At 46.5% G+C, this 17,350-nt stretch overlaps 1 protein-coding gene across 1 annotated transcript; it reads left to right on the top strand.

Annotated features, from left to right (window-relative positions):
* The first annotated feature begins 5,973 nt into the window (after window positions 1-5,973).
* LOC144724794 (sodium channel protein type 8 subunit alpha-like) lies at window positions 5,974-7,899 on the top strand. The gene is made up of 2 exons (XM_078604182.1): window positions 5,974-7,026; window positions 7,699-7,899. Exons 1-2 carry the CDS (start codon window positions 6,727-6,729, stop codon window positions 7,897-7,899), a joined length of 501 nt encoding a protein of 166 aa, XP_078460308.1. The 5' UTR covers window positions 5,974-6,726.
* The last annotated feature ends 9,451 nt before the right edge of the window (window positions 7,900-17,350 follow it).

The following is a 17,350-nucleotide window of genomic DNA, read 5'->3' as shown; positions in this document are numbered from 1 at the left end:
AGATGTTAACTACCTCGACTGGTACACAGGAGGTTGTGGGTTCGATCCCGACCCCGAGGCCTGCTGTATCTTTGGAGTTTGCGTGCTTTTCCCGTGGTCGCGTGGATTTTTCTCTGGTTTTTCCCCCATTTAGAAACATGCTTGTAGAGCATTTGGCCGCTGCCATAGATATCCACACGATGAGCCACATCGTTGAGCTATCATTTGTGTGTGGCCAGGTCGCTTCTGAAAAAAAAGAGCCATATAGTTCAGTGGGTACCTGAGCTGGTAAAATAAAAAAAAAGTAGCAAACTTTTTTTTGGGCGGTGACGATCTAATGCCGGACGACGGTGGTTGTTTGTTTGTTGTTGTTTGTTTGTTGTTGTTTGTTTGTTGATTGTTTGTTGTTGTTGATATACGTTTGTGGTGATGTTGAGAATGAAAGAGCAGACCTTTGAAGGGCAAGCCAACCTGCGCCGCAAGGGCACGGCACTGAGGCCAAACGGTGTAAGAACGGCGCTTCGAGGCCCTCCCCCCCCCCCCCCGTTGTCAGATTTTCGACGGCCACGTAAATATCGCAGAAGGAAGAAAGCGATGCGGGAAGGGCGGAGGCCCCCCCGAAGACAACGGCTCTGAACGACCTCCTCCTCGTATCGACGTCGGCCCCGCCGTGCGTTAAGTGCGCATGACCAATAATTTTGCGCGCGCGTGCACGCAATTATATTTTTTGTGTGTGCAAACTTCCGCTGATGAATATTTCAAGCGATCTCGACGTACTATTTTCTCTTCTCTCCGCATCTCAATCAGGGCACGTTAACTCCGATGGGTTATGGCATGCGCGCTCAATAATGCATGCGTGTATATTAGCTGAAGTATTAATGGGAACCCCATTTAAATTCCCGCGCCTCCCATAAACACGCGCCGACGCCAAGGCGCGGTTTGCCGGCCCGGTTCACGGGAGCCAATGGAAGTTCACCATATTACTTTTGGGGAGGGTATATTTGGCCGGTCTTTTTATTTTTTATTTTATTTTTAACACATTATCTAGATATTTCATCAAGGAATATCGCGTACACCCGTCTGTAAGTGGAGCCCGTCGCGAGCCAAGATAGCCGAGACGGTGGGGTGTCGAGTTTGCTAACCGGCTTTTGTTGACACGTCGCATTGCTATGGAAAGGGTATAAACATTTTTCCATCAAATTTGCCACGCGGTAGGAGTGGTGTTGGCCACCCACCCCCTCGTGTGCCGTGCCGGCCTCTATAGCAGCACCTGCCCCTACAGTCTGTTGAGGCCTTCCGGGGGATGTTTGTCTTTGGAGTCACCGGCAATGGTCAATCCACTGCTGGATGAACGCCACCCATAGCCGCCGCCACCACCTCTCAGGAGCCTGCGGACGTGTTCCATACCTTTGCTGCCGCTCCGTTGTTATTCTTTACCACTGTACACACTCCCTGAGCGAAATAACTAAATACCAATCATTAATATTGTATTGTCTAGATTACTAGACGGGCGTTTTGTCCCTGTAGTTTAAAACAAATGTTGGAGGTACGCCTTATGTGAGACCAAATTTGTATAACTGTATTCATACCAAGTAGACATTTGGGGTGCGTCTGATAATCTGACGAATACGGGTAATACATACGCGTTAATTGGCTAATAACACCTTAGCGTATATAGAGGACCGCAGATCTCGGGCAATTGTTGGTGGCGCCGGCTCCTCATCGCGTGGCTCCTGCCGTCCCACTCGTCTGAAATTCGCGGTGCGTCTTGCTGGTGTGTAGCAGCTCGTGGGTTGGATCCTGACCCTGTGTGTCTGGAGTTTGCGTCTCTCTCCCCCACGCGGTCGCGTGGATTTTTCTCCGGGTCCTCCGGTTTTTCCCCTTCACATTTAGAGAATCAACATCACGCGTTTAGAGTATTTGGTTTGCTGTAAATGTTCCACGTGACAAGCCACTTCGCTGAGCTGTCATTTGTGATGGCCAGGTCGCTTCTGCTAAATGAGTTATTTGGCTCAGTGGGCCTTAGCTGATAAAATAAAATAAAAAAGAGTTAAATTAGTAAACATTGGGATGTTTTGATTCCTTGTAAAAGGTTTCAGTTTAGTGTTTTAACATCTTAACACAGCTGTTGTGTTGCCAGAAAAAAGGGGAAAAACTTATTATAATATTTTGGTACTGGCAAAGGAGGTCCCATGATGTAGATGCTCACCCCGAGCTCTCATTGCTCTGATAGTGCGTTGTCCCTGGGCTGTACGCCTTTTGGCATCCTCTGGTCTCACACCGTTTGAGACGAGGCTCAAAAGAAAGCTGTCTCTGGTGTGGACCAATCAGTTTCAAAGACAATGCATATATTACCAGAGTTTATTTTTTTTTGCATTCTGACCACAAGCATTGTGGTTAATGCAGACATGATTCCTTGTTAAAGGTTTCAGTTTGGTGTTTTAACATCTTAAAACCTGCTTTGTTGCCAGAAAAAAGGGGAAAAGCCTATTATCATGTTTTGCCAATTGCAATATGAAAAGTTTGGCTTTGGGTGGAATTTAACGAGCAGTGCATCGCCGAGTCTCAAACAGTTTGATCATCTTAATTTGGGAGCTTTCGTGACTGCAGGAATTATTCTTTGGTTCTTTTCGGTTAAGTCACGTCTAAAAATAAAATAATAAATCAAAATAAAACAACACATTACGACGTTTCGATTGCAACACAAGCAATCATCATCAGGCATAAAAGAAATAGCAACAAAAATCTAACTAGAAAACTATAGACCGACATACAAGCAGACAGACATCACAACGGCACACATAGAGAGGAGTATACAGGCACACGAAAATTAAATAACCTAGTAAAATATTGAAATGTGATGTAATACAACACAGAGAGTCGGTTAACACACAATTAACGCATGGCCTGGTTGACTACGTGTTTCAAAATTTGCTAACTTAGCAAATTTTTGCTAACTTAGCAAATTTTGAAACACGTAGTCAACCAGGCCATGCGTTGTATTACATCACATTTCAATATTTTACTAGGTTATTTAATTTTCGTGTGCCTGTATACTCCTTTCTATGTGTGCCGTTGTGATGTCTGTCTGCTTGTATGTCGGTCTATAGTTTTCTAGTTAGATTTTTGTTGCTATTTCTTTTATGCCTGATGATGATTACTTGTGTTGCAATCGAAACGTCGTAATGTGTTGTTTTATTTTGATTTATTATTTTATTTTTAGACGTGACTTAACCGAAAAGAACCAAAGAATAAGTTTGATCATCATCATCATTTCTTGAGAACTGCTTTTTGTGTTTAGTTTCTTTGTCCTTCCCCCGCACCTCCGATTGGCACGGTTGGCTACGTGCTGTGCGAAAGAAGTTCAACATACAGTACATACATCACCACCACCACCACCATCTGGCTTGTGGTGCCCAACCTCCCAGTCAAGTTGAATTACGCGCAAAATCTATTTTATACCTAAAGCTAAACAAGCGTTGCTTCCGATGAACTCCACGCGTAGCGATGCGATCTCGTTTCAGTCCACCAGCCTGTTGATTTTCTGAGGGAACATTAACCCAGAAGCTTTTGCTTCAACGATGTTGACTTTCAAAGTTGTCTCTCCAGCAACGTCAGTCTTGTTACGCAAATGCTGCTCGGCTATCAGATGCTGTTACCGCATAGAGCACTTCCTCAATATCGTATAAAACATTGTATCTGTCGTTCAATATATACAGTATATAAATATTAAAACACTGTTCTATATACAGCGTGAAAGCCCTCAACGCAGAATATCCCTGGGTTTTGATCTTCCACGAAGCTCACGGTCCACCCTTAGCCGCATCGACTGCACAAAACCGTGGCAGATGCGGGATGTGGGAAACTCTCTGGCAGTGTGCGTCCGTGGTCATCCAGAACAGACCGTACAACGTCTAGCGACGCAATGCCCCGATCCTCAAATACGAAAGAGAGACATCAGAGCAATGATGATACACTTCGCTACTGCTCCTTGACGCGGTTATCTGGGCGTGACCACCCGAATGTGAAATTGTAGTTGTCTGCTCTGCATCTACATCAGCCATACGATATGAAGACGCCTGTTCTTTATTGTTTAACACGTAGGCTTTCGCGATCAATATTATTAATGATCAACGTTTTTGGGTTAGATCGCGTTATTTATAAATGTGTCGTAACCCTCCACCACCCGACACATTTACAATGTTGTGGTTTCACGCTTCAACACACCGGTGGGCTAAAGTCGTGAACTATTTGACTTTTGTCAACGTGACACTTTTTTGCTGATTGGCCGTGTCGGGTGGTGGAGGGTTATGACACATTTATAAATAACGCGATCTTACCCAAAAACGTTGATTATGTTCTATATTGTGTGTGCAGAGGACGAAAAAGCCAGTATTTGATTTAGCATCTGAATCATTCTTTTATACCGAACATTGCGAATCGAGCAGTTGGGCTTACATGTGTAAGAATATGAGTTCACATCCTGGCTAGGGTTGATTTAACCAATGCTATCATCAGGATCATGATCCATCATCATCATCACAAGCATCAGTAAAATGAGCACTACTTTGTGATGCTGTGGCACTTCCGTTATACGCAGTGGTGCACAAGCACAGATAACAACATTCTCAAAACATCTGTCAATAACGCTGTGGCGCCTTCAAGGGAAAGTATATAATAGGCGACGTTTTGGGCAATGACCCTTTTTCACGGCACGGCCTCACCAAAAAATAATATGTGACGTTTCGGTGCAACTTACGAAGATTAAAAAAAAAAATCAACGGCTGGTTGCGTTCATGGAGTGAATGGGCACTGCCATAGAAATGTGGGTGGGGGGGGGGCTTCGGTTCAGATTCAGATTTCATCCGAAATGGCCAAGAAGGCGGAATCGATTTGGGCGATTTCTTTGGGGAAAGATATCCGGCCAGTTTTTTGTATCCAAAACTATTACAAAAAATATCTAATCAATCCCTTAATCCCCCCCCACCACCACCGCATCTATAAAGACGTACACTGCTGCTTAATGTGACGAACGGGGGCATAAATATTCGGCATTTGCTCGACTCACCTGGTTCTCTAATGGAGCAGGGGGCAGACAGACACCACGCATTAAGTGTCCAAACATAGCTCTCGCTCGCTCAATTATTAACCACTTCCAATGCGGGCCACTCACGAGGATAGATTAGATAAATTGCTGTGTGTGTGCGTCTCTGTATGTGTGTGTGTGTGTCAATTAGGGCTCCAACGGCACACGAGGGAGTGGTTCTGTCGGCATTACGACTGCCGGCCGCCTTTGTCTCACCTCCCTTCCCCTCCGAGTTGATGTTCAGAGGCTGTTAAACAGCGATCGCCAGCGAAGCGTACGTGTGCAATGTACCAGTCAACGAAATAAGAGCGCTTCAATTCTAAGACACTGTCTGCTAGCCCATCTGGTGCCTGAATTTGTGCTGGGCTTCCCCTAGGTAGACTCAGCCGTAAATGGGTATCTTCAGTGTGGTGTGTGAATATACAAATAAAATCAGCACTGGGGAGACAAAGGCGGCCGAGCGCGGTGCTGTTCACATCACCGCCTCGCGTGTCGTGCCGGCCTTAATAGGTGCTCGCAAACAGCAACTTACCCTAAGACCACCTTTGTCTCCCCGTTGCTGATGGTTACGCAATGCACTGGTTAAGCTGCGGTCCCTGCCCACACCTGCAATCGGTTCGATTCCCAGACACGGCTCACATCAGCGGCGAGTGATATCCGAACCGGTCCCTTGGGCTCGCCGAGGTCGACTCAACAACCTTCCAAATTGAGTGCCCTATACCCAACTGGTGCGGTGGGGGGGAAAATAAAAATAAAAATAAAAATCGGCACTGGGGATACAAAGGCGGCCGTGACGTGGCGCTCGCCAACCCGCACCACACCCCTGTGCATCAACAGCTCAGTGCGCTAACTACTGCGCCGCCGCTCCTTCTCGCGCTGCCGATTGTTCACGCAGGGGCGAGAAGCGTCCTCCCGCGCCGCTCGCCGTGGGTGACCAAGCCAACAACGATCATCCCTCTCGGGGCCGCGACCTACGACATCTGTGCCAAGCGCTGGGCGGGCAAGTCGCCGATTAACCTCGGGCTGGACATAACGCGCGCGGGTGATGTTGCAAACGCCGTTGCGAGCGTAACGCCTGCGCATATACATCGCATTGCATGCGCACGCACATTTCTCGACGTTCATAAATTTATCATATAGGTCATTAATTATATATACACGAGATATATATATACACACGCGCACACATATATGTTACAATATTGCATTGCACACATTTACATGTACTGTACATTCACGATAAAAGCTAAAGGCGCTGCCCCTGCAATTGCTTGCTCACGGCACTGCTGGCGGCAGGGGCCTCCACTCTCGAGGGAGCTCCGCAGAGCATCGTCTCGACAGGGCACTTGGCCTACTCTTCCACGCTGCCCATATTAACTCCACATTAATTACACCCACGGCACACGCAGTACACGCTTCTGACACACACACATGGCCCACTCGCAGCATACCTAGTCGCGCCTACAGCACAAGCGGCAACAGTGGCACCTCCGATTAGCGCGGTCGTGGAAGAACTTCAACAGACGAGCACACGACACCGCAACCGCCGACGACGAAAAAACAATCGACAATCTTCACCCGCCGAGCATTGGAGGGACACCGTGCCAGGCTAGGTGCGTGAGTGGAGGGGGGCGGGGGGTTCATCACTGCAGAATGCAGATATGGCCCCACAAGCTGCAAAGAGCCCTTTCGGTGGCGCGGCACCACCTGGACCGCACAGCTTCAAGAAGTTCACTCCGGAGGTGCTGGAGGAGATCGAGAGGAGGATCGCCGAGGAGAAGCAGCGAGCCGAGAAGGTCGGCAGCGACGGGGGCACCGAAGAGGAGGACGACGACAAGAAGCCGAAGCCCAAGAGCGACCTGGAGGCCGGCAAGGGCCTGCCCATGATCTACGGCGACATCCCTCCGGAAATGGTCGGCACCCCCCTCGTGGACCTGGACCCGTTCTACAGCTCGCAGAAGGTAAACCAACTACCCCCACCCCACCCCATACACGCCGGCGCCAACGCTGGCGCCTCAAGGTGGTCAATGGATTATTCCGGCTGGCTTAAACATTTGAATCAATATACCGCCAGAGGTGCACCCGTTGTGTTCATGCCATAACATTGCTTGTCCAGGGATTCCTCTACTCAAGAACGAGTTCTGTTCCAGAGGTCTGTTCGTAAGTCGATTTGTTCGTAAGTCCAACTTTGCTTTTGTCGATTCCAAACACGTTGGACACCGTGCACACTAAACACGGGGCATGGCTTTAAAAGTTGTATTATCTCCTGTAGATTCCACTGGCTCTTCACGTTCTGCAGATGTTGATGCCACTACCGTCATCTATTGTGCGGCGGTTGAGCTTACGACTCTCAGTCCGAACAGGCGACTGGACCATATGGACTCGTTTGTTCGTATTTCTGAAAGTTCGTAGGTCGAATGTTCATAAATAGATGGGTCCCTGTATACGCGTGGTGAAACCGGTAACCACTATATATTTTTTACTAACTGGTTTTCTTCTTGCGGTTACCGGACGATGCAAATAAATAATAGAACCCCCCCCCACCTCCTCCACGATTGATTGTCCACAAAAAAAGAACACTTCGAGAAATGTAACCTCCGACCCCTGACCCCCCTTCCCCCCGTGTGTCACAGACGTTCATCGTCGTCAACAAAGGCAAGGCGATCTTCCGATTCAGCGCCACCCCGGCGCTCTACATGATCAGCCCCTTCAACTTAATGAGGCGAGGTGCCATCAGGGTCCTCACCCACACATATCCTTTTGGAGTTGCCGAGGAATTACAGGTTTGGGATGGGAACTTCATTTTCCGCCGGAGTAAAGGCCGTAAGGGCTAAGGAAGCTCTCTTTCAAAGGGGGCGACTCGGCCCGCAGACAAAACGTAATTTCTGTCAAAAAGAGCTTCTTAGGATTTCTACAGGGTGAATAACGATTCTGATTCTGATCAAAGCATTCTAAAATTACAGATTTAAAAACAAAAGCGAATGTAAGCGAGGTTGCAATTATGTTTTAAAATTACATTGGCGCTTAAACTTGAGTGGTTTTCAAAGAGTGTAAGGGGCCGTCCATAAATGACGTCACGCACCTAGGGGGGGGGGTCAGACATTTGTGACGATGTGTGACGAGGGGGGGGGGGTGTGTTTGAGAAATGTGACGTCACATCAAAATGCGCAACTTTAAATAAATATAGACAACACGTTCTACTTAATTAAATAGACTTTTTAATACATGTTTTCTCAAAGCGATTTGAAGCATGTTTTATTTTCAAAATGGAAATATGGTTTTGGGGGGGGGGGGGGGTCTGACTTTTTGTGACGCCGTGTGACGAAGGATAGGGGGTCAAAAATCGTCCAAAATCGTGTGACGTCATTTATGGACAGCCCCTAAATGAGGACAGAGGTGGCAGAATAGAGGGTGAAGAGTGGTGGGCAGGGGGGGTCCTCGTCTTTTTCTTCGTATGGCTGCGGAAGCAGTCGTAGTTCGGTGTCGAGGTGAGCGATCCATTCAACAGCTTCTGGTGAGGCCAGCGTCGTAGGAGCGACATTATTAGTGGTGTAGTAACGATATGATCAGTGGTGTAGAAACTACATTATCAGTGGTGTAGTAACTACATTATCAGTGGTGTAGTAACTACATTATCAGTGGTGTAATAGCTACATTATCAGTGGTGTAGTAACGACATGATCAGTGGTGTAGTAACGACATGATCAGTGGTGTAGTAACGGCATTATCAGTGGTGTAGTGACTACATTATCAATGGTGTAGTAACGACATGATCAGTGGTGTAGAAACTACATTATCAGTGGTGTAATAACTACATTATCAGTGGTGTAGTAACTACATTATCAGTGGTGTAATAGCTACATTATCAGTGGTTTAGTAACGACATGATCAGTGGTGTAGTAACGACATGATCAGTGGTGTAGTAACGACATTATCAGTGGTGTAGTGACTACATTATCAGTGGTGTAGTGACTACATTATCAGTGGTGTAGTGACTACATTATCAGTGGTGTAGAAACTACATTATCAGTGGTGTAGAAACTACATTATCAGTGGTGTAGTAGCAACATTATCAGTGGTGTAGTAACGACATGATCAGTGGTGTAGTGACTACATTATCAGTGGCGTAGTAACTACATTATCAGTGGTGTAATAACTACATTATCAGTGGTGTAGTGACTACATTATCAGTGGTGTAGAAACTACATTATCAGTGGTGTAGAAACTACATTATCAGTGGTGTAGTAGCAACATTATCAGTGGTGTAGTAACGACATGATCAGTGGTGTAGTGACTACATTATCAGTGGCGTAGTAACTACATTATCAGTGGTGTAATAACTACATTATCAGTGGTGTAGTGACGACATGATCAGTGGTGTAGTAACGACATGATCAGTGGTGTAGTGACTACATTATCAGTGGTGTAGTGACTACATTATCAGTGGTGTAGTGACTACATTATCAGTGGTGTAGTAACTACATTATCAGTGGTGTAGTGACCACATCAGTGACGTAGTAACTACATTATCAATGGCGTAATAACGACATTATCAGTGGTTTAGTAACGACATTATCAGTGGTGTAGTGACTACATTATCAGTGGTGTAGTGACTACATTATCAGTGGTGTAGTGACTACATTATCAGTGGTGTAGTGACTACATTATCAGTGGCGTAGTAACTACATTATCAGTGGTGGAGTAACTACATTATCAGTGGTGTAGTCAGGGGCGGTTTCTTCATTAGGGCGATTGGGCGACGCACCACCAATGTCATTCAACCACAGAGTCACGCTAGCCGTCACTGTGCCTCTGGATATAGTCCAATCAGCGTCATGTCACGTTCTGTGGAGTACCGCCTCTTTTTGGGCGATTTCACTCCGGCTGAGAATCGCCCAGAGTGGTCCCATAGACTTACATTCAAAGATGTTTTTTTTCGAACGGGGGGCGCTGCAATGCATTCTCTATGGCTTCCGGGAGGGCTCGCACTAACGTGCTTACGTCATCATACGTAAGCACGTTTCATCCAACAATATAATTTGTCGCCACCTAGTGGAATCTTTAATAAAAGAAACTTGAGTGGATTGTATTAATAGTGAGTATAGAAACAAACAAGATGTATTGTAAGAGTCACTTTATTTTTCATTAATATTAAAGAAGTGAAGTTGCCTTTACATGCTTAAGCTGCTAATTTATCCTTTGCATGGGTGGACCTTATCCTTATAAATCATCCAGACATTTGCCCCCCCTGAGAGATTTTGCAGGAGCCGCCACTGGGTGTAGTGACTACATTATCAGTGGTGTAGTGACTACATTATCAGTGGCGTAGTAACTACATTATCAGTGGTGTAGTGACTACATTATCAGTGGTGTGGTAGCGACATTATCAGTGGTGTAGTAGCTACATTATCAGTGGTGTATAGTGACTACATTATCAGTGGTGTAGTAACTACATTATCAGTGGTGTAGTAACTACATTATCAGTGGTGTATAGTGACTACATTATCAGTGGTGTAGTAACTACATTATCAGTGGTGTAGTAACTACATTATCAGTGGTGTAGTAGCTACATTATCAGTGGCGTAGTGACGACATTATCAGTGGTGTAGTAACTACATTATCAGTGGTGTAGTAACTACATTATCAGTGACCTAGTAACTACATTATCAGTGGTGTAGTGACTACATTATCAGTGGCGTAGTAACTACATTATCAGTGACGTAGTAACTACATTATCAGTGGCGTAGTGACTACATTATCAGTGGCGTAGTGACTACATTACCAGTAGTGTAGTAGCTACATTATCAGTGGCGTAGTAACTACATTACCAGTAGTGTAGTAGCTACATTATCAGTGGTGTAGTAGCTACATTATCATTGGTGTAGTAACAACATTATCAGTGGTATGGTAACGATGTTATCAGCTGAAGGAGTGCCACAATCAGAATATTAATATAGACTGAAGAAATCCGATGAGCTATAAAGCTCTTTTCCACAGATGTCCAGTCGGGTCACGGGGTAAGAACGTTACGTCAACGAAAATACAAAAACACGTGATAGGAGTGCAAAGTGCAAGGTAAATAACCCAAACATCCAAATATTAACTAAACCATCCCCATCTTTCCTACCAGTCAAAGCCCTCTGAGCGACCTGGCTATCACAAATGATCGGTAGCTCTACAAAGTGGCACCATCATTTGGACATTTAAGGGCCGTCCATAAATGACGTCACGCACCTAGGTGGGGGGGAGGGGTCAGACATTTGTGACGATGTGTAACAAGGGGGGGGGGGCGGGGGTTGAGAAATGTGACGTCACATCTTCTTAATAAATGTTTTCTCCTACAACATCAGAGTGCAGCGCCACATTAAATACGCACTACAATGACAATAGTTTAAAGCGATTTGAAGCATGTTTTATTTTTTTGTGGGTGGCGGGGGCAGAGCTTTGTGACGTCATATTTGAGGGGGGTCTGACTTTTTGTCGGACGCCGTGTGACGAGGGGGGGGGTAAAAATCGTCCAAAATCGCGTGACGTCATTTATGGACGGCCCCTTAATATTATTAATCCTTGATCGTTTCTGCGTGGATGAAATATCGGCCGTTCTTTAGGATTCGGGGGGCGGGGGGGGGGGGTGCGTCAGGCGTACGTACGCAGGTGGGGTGGGGGGGGTGTAAAAAGTCCGTGTGCGTACAGGGAGGGGAGAGAGAGGTCAAGTTTTGACAGACTTGTGCGTGCCTACTCCATGGCTGGCCCCCTACTGGGTGAGGCAGGAGCGAGTGGTGGCCACGCCACGTGTCTCTCGGGGGGGGGGGGGGAGGGGGCAGCAGTTCACTTGGTGGAGGCGACCGTGGGCGAGGTGAGAGAATGGCAGAATGCGCCTTCGAGGAACGCGGAAGGGGTTTTGTTGGCCAAAGTTTCCGTCAATCAGTCAGAATTTTATTTCTTTAACACAGGGGTGGGGAACGTCCGGCCCGCGGGCCGTACAAGGCCCGCGAAATCATTTGGTGTGGCCCTGCCAAGGCAACCGCAGACATGGACTCGAAATTCAATGAATCTAGGAGCAAACCTGGAAAAGCAGTTGCGAGTAGCAACATCGTCAACACCAGCGAACATCACACGCCTCGACAAAGAGAAGCAGTTACAGCCATCGCATTAGGGGCGAGTTAATTAAATGTTTAACCAAATATAACAGGCACATTTTTAAGATGATACATTTATATGGCCCGCGAATGATGTTAGAAATATCCAAATGGCCCTTGGCAGAAAAAAGGTTCCCCACCCCTGCTTTAAAGGCTCCTTTCTTTAATAAAAAGAAACCCCAAGTCCTCCTGTACATTAATTGGACATCTTGTGAAAAAAAGAGCTTTATATATCATCGGATTCCTTCAATATAAAATATTCCGATTCTGTGGTCATGATTATCCTCCCTTAAAACGTTCAAATGCAATCTGAAATAGTAGTTAGGTTGACCTGCATCGCCTACAGGAAGATGCTACCCAAAAACATAACACCGCTATCAAAAGCCATGTTCAATCCACTGCTAAATGAAGGCTTTCTCAAGCCACCGACAGACCCAGCTTATCCGACTCCTCTTCGCTCCCTCTGGGGCGCAAGGCCGCAACAAGCCCACAACGCCGGACGGTCTTCAGCAGTTTCCTCTGCTTCACCCCAAGACAGCCCCCCCCCCCCCCATGGTCTTTAGTTGGTTTCGAATGATGACCGACATACCCAGACGGTGAAATAAGTCCCCACGTCTTGCGTTTCTGTTTCTTCGGTTTCCCTTCACTGTGTCATTCACGCAAGATCTTTGTTATTGACTACCGATGCCTCTTTAGGCAATGCAATCGATCAATTTGCTGGCTATAGGCAGTGAGAGATCAATATGATTGGTTATCGGCAGTGTGAGAGAGATCAATGTCATTGGCTACTGATGCCTCTGGAGGCAGGGTGAGAGCTCAATGTAATTGGCTAAGAGGCAGGATAATAAATCAATGTGATTGGTTATAATCAGGATTATAAATCAATGCGATTGGCCACTGACACCTCATAGAGTCAGGATGACAAATCAATGTTATTGGCTATCGTCAGGATGAGAGATCAATGCGATTGGCCACTGATGCGACCCTTGCATTCGAAGCGCCTGCCTGACTTTTCATTTCAGTTCTGTTCCCGGCCACTGCCGCTAACACGAGTTGTGGAGTAACCACCAGATATGGTGCTGGGAACTGCCCCCTATAGCCTTAACATCCTTTTGTTTGGGGCAAGTGCTGTTCACCAGCACATACGCCCGGCCACCTTTGCCTCCCCAGTGGCGATATTTACACACCGCACCAGGTACTCATTTGAGGCTGAGTCGACCTAGGGGAGGCCCAGGATCGGTTCAGATAATCGTCACTGGTGTTGGTGGCCGCGAGCGGGAATCGAACTCGTGCCGCTGGGTACTTAGCGCAGCGCGCCGACCGCTTCCCTCCTGCGTCCGATCATTCGACCGGAGGGGTTCGAAAAATGTCGATCTATTTACAAATCAATAACATTCACCTTTGCATAAATTCGTGCGACCTTTAGTCTATCGGCAGGAGCGGTGGGGTAAAGTGTGGGAGCTCCCGCCTCTTCCGAGACATGCCAGTCTGCGCGGGAGATTTGGCCAAAATTCCCCCGTCGAGGGGGCTCCAGTAGAGGCTCTTCCGCTGCAGTGGCGTGATCAGGAAATTGCAGGGCTGGAAAATGTAAACATATTCAAACTTCATCAATTTGTTATATCTCCAATGAATGTCTTTAGGTGGCAGTGAATGATAAACAAAAAGTTTTTTTTTGTATTTCCTTTAAGTTAATGAATTTTTCCTACAGCTTTTAATTCTAATTATATATGTATATATATTTTTAAGGCCAGTGACTGTTGGTGCAGGTGCTGATGGGCTGGGAGTGACGGGGAGGTGATGAGTGATGGGGTGGGGTGATATGGAGGTCATGTAAGCAGCGATGTCGGGGGACGTGTAAGTGATGGGGGAAGTGATGGGAGAGGGGATGGGCGAGGTAATGGAATGTATAATGGTAGGGTTTTTCGGAAATTGATGGAAGCGGTGATGGATATATGACGGGTGTTGTGATGTATGGGATGCTGTGTGGCTGTGATAATTCTAGGAGGGCTGTAATGGAGAGATCGCCGTGGAGTGATGTATGACATGATGGGCGAGGGAGTAGCATGGCCGTGATGGGAAGATGATGGCGATGTGATGCTAATGGTGGTGAAGGATCTCCCTAACTCCGAGCCACGATATTCAGCCTGTTCATCATGGTCACCATCATCACCAACTGCGTCTTCATGACGATGAGCGATCCGCCCGATTGGTCCAAGAACGTCGAGTAAGTCCTGCAGCTGTCAATCACCTGCCTTGCCCCGCCCACAATCTCCAACACGTTCGCCGGGTTGACACACACAATGTCACAAAACAAAAACAAAGATCCCCCGTATAGCCTTAACAGACTGTAGGGGCAAGTGCTGTTAGCGAGCACCTATGAAGGCCGGAACGGTACACGAGGGGGTGGGTGGCCAGCACCACGCCCGACCGCCTTTGTCTCCCCAGTGGCGATGTTTACACACCGCCCAAGGTACTCATTTAAGGCTGAGTCGACCTAGGGGAGGCCCAGGACCGGTTCAGATAATCGTCACTGGTGTTAGCCGTGAGCGGGAATCGAACCCAGGTCGCCAGGTTCATAGCGCAGCGCGCTAACCGCTACACTACCGCTCCCCATGTCACACACACAATGTCACACACACAGTGTCACACACACAGTGTCACACACACAATGTCACACACATAGTGTCACACACACAGTGTCACACACACAATGTCACACACACAGTGTCACACACACAATGTCACACACACAATGTCACACACACAATGTCACACACACAGTGTCACACACACAGTGTCACACACACAGTGTCACACACACAATGTCACACACACAATGTCCTCCTATCCAGTTTCCCTGGGTAGGATGCGTGTGCAGCTCGGCGCGCGTTGAAGATGCTTGCAAATTTTTTTTTTGCGTGAGTACAGGGTAAACAACCCGGTGGGTTTGTAATAGAGCAATAACGACAAAGCGTTGCGGATGTGATAGCAAGGACGAGGCGGTGATAGGTGGGGCACGTGTGCTATTGGAGTGGCCTCCGTGAGTCTGGTGACCAGGGGACACAGAGGGCCTAAAGAGCAGAGGCAGGTGTTGGAGGTCACGTGTCGACTGCATAAGCAGCTGCCCCGAGCGCAGTGGGAAATACAATTTGAAAATGAATGTGAAAATAAAGTAAAATTAAGGGCGGGTATATATTTAGTTCTAGTTTTTAGTGGGATGAGATAGATTTTTATGATATAGTTTGTATTTAAAAAAAAAGAAGATTTTGAAAATTAATACAAATGTACACTGATCTCTATTTCAGGGCACAAGCAAAAATAAATTTTGTAAATGAATTCATAACCCCATTAATAGTCCAGGGTGGTTCAGTGCAATCACGTGCACCGGGCGTGATAGCAAGGCGCTGGTACAGTACTGTACTGTACTGCAAAATAATTAATTTGGCCCACAAAAGTGAATGAATATGTGATTATCGTCTGAAGCAAAGCACTCTCTAAGACCATCGCTTCTAAAAGCATGTACATCAGCCCTAGAGAACAATGCAATGTGGACTCGCATAGCGTCTAACATGGCACGCTACACAGACAGTGGACACATTTATTTATTTCAGGTTTCTCTGTGTGAGTCCATAGGCCTCGACATAAGTCTTAGTTTCTGTGTGCGGTTTATGGGCATGGGTCTCTGTGTGAGTGTAATGGGTCTATTCGAGTTTGTGTGTCCGTACGTATGTAGAACTTCTTTCGCACCGCACGTTGTCAACCTCGATGCGAGTCTCCGTGTCTCGATGTGTTTATATGCAGGGGTCTCGATGTAACATCGACCTTTCTGGCTCCTTTGTGTGCTGATGGTGCCTGGACCGTTACCTAAATGCGTGTTCCTCTCTAAGGCAGTGGGCCTCTCTGCGAGTCCGAGGGTCTCCACGTTTGCTCCGCGGGCTCCCGCGTTTAACGAACGCTCGCTTTCCCGAAATGTCGCGTTAACGCAAAAGCGACAGGTTTACGTGCACTTTTTCGACCAAAAGACATCGAATTTCCCGCGTGAGCGAAATTTCACTCCGGCGCCTCCACGTGCAGCAGATCTTTTTGGCGAGTTCCCCTGAAAAAGATGAATAAATCAATTGGTATTAGTCAATCGTTTTAATAATTTGCTCATTAATATTTTTTTGTATTGTAAAAAGTGATGTAGGTGGTGTGTTTTTAGGTTAAGGAGTAGAGTTGGAATGACATCCCCCACTCGGTGTCAGCTGTCGCGGAGAATCAAACGTAGGCTTTGGAATAGATAACACGAGATACATAACTAGACACGAAGCCTGCTGCTCGCATCTGCCCCCCTCCCCCCACCACTTAAAAAAAAATACAAGTTTATTTTTAACACATCCCATCAGCCTGCCGGCCAGACCAGACCAGACCCACGCCTTCTTTTGAAGTCCATAATTTCAGCGCCATTTGTCTCAACACAAGAAAATAAAACTCTGGACAGCTTCATTAGACTTCTTTTGTCAGTACCAATATAATAATAGGGTTTTCCCCCTTTTTTCTGGCAGCAAAACTGAAACCTTTTTTTACGAGGATTAATGTCTGCATTAACCACAATACTTGCGGTCAAAATGCAAACAAAAAACACATTCTGATAATATATGCATTGTCCTTGAAACTGATTGATCCACGCCAGAGACGGCTTTCTTTTGAGCCTCGTCTCAATTGGTGCTAGACCAGAGGACGCCAAAAGGCGTACAGCTCAAAGACAATTCCACTATCAGAGTAATGAGGGCTCGGGGTGAGCATCTACATCATTAGACCTCTTTTGCCAGTACCAAAATATGATTATAGGCTTTGAATCCTCGTAAAGAGGTTTCAGTTTTGTTGCCAGAAAAAGGGGGAAAACCCTATTATTATTTCGATTTAAAGCTTTCGTGACTGCAGGGATTCATCTTCTTGGTTCTTTCGGTAAAGTCACGTAGAATGGAAATAATAAAATAATAAAAATAAAACATAATAAAATAATTCTCACGACGTTTCGGCCACAACGCAAGCAGCCGTCCTCAGGTGAAGAACAGGTCTGTCGAGAACACAGCGTCACCTGAGGACGGCTGCTTGCGTTGTGGCCGAAACGTCGTGAGAATTATTTTGTTATGTTTTATTTTTA

The sequence above is a fragment of the Lampetra planeri genome, chromosome 21, assembly GCF_965212315.1.
Source record: "Lampetra planeri chromosome 21, kcLamPlan1.2.h2, whole genome shotgun sequence".
Lineage (NCBI taxonomy): Eukaryota > Metazoa > Chordata > Hyperoartia > Petromyzontiformes > Petromyzontidae > Lampetra > Lampetra planeri.
Note: the sequence above shows the minus strand (reverse complement) of the source record. Positions and strands in the feature narration are given on the sequence as shown.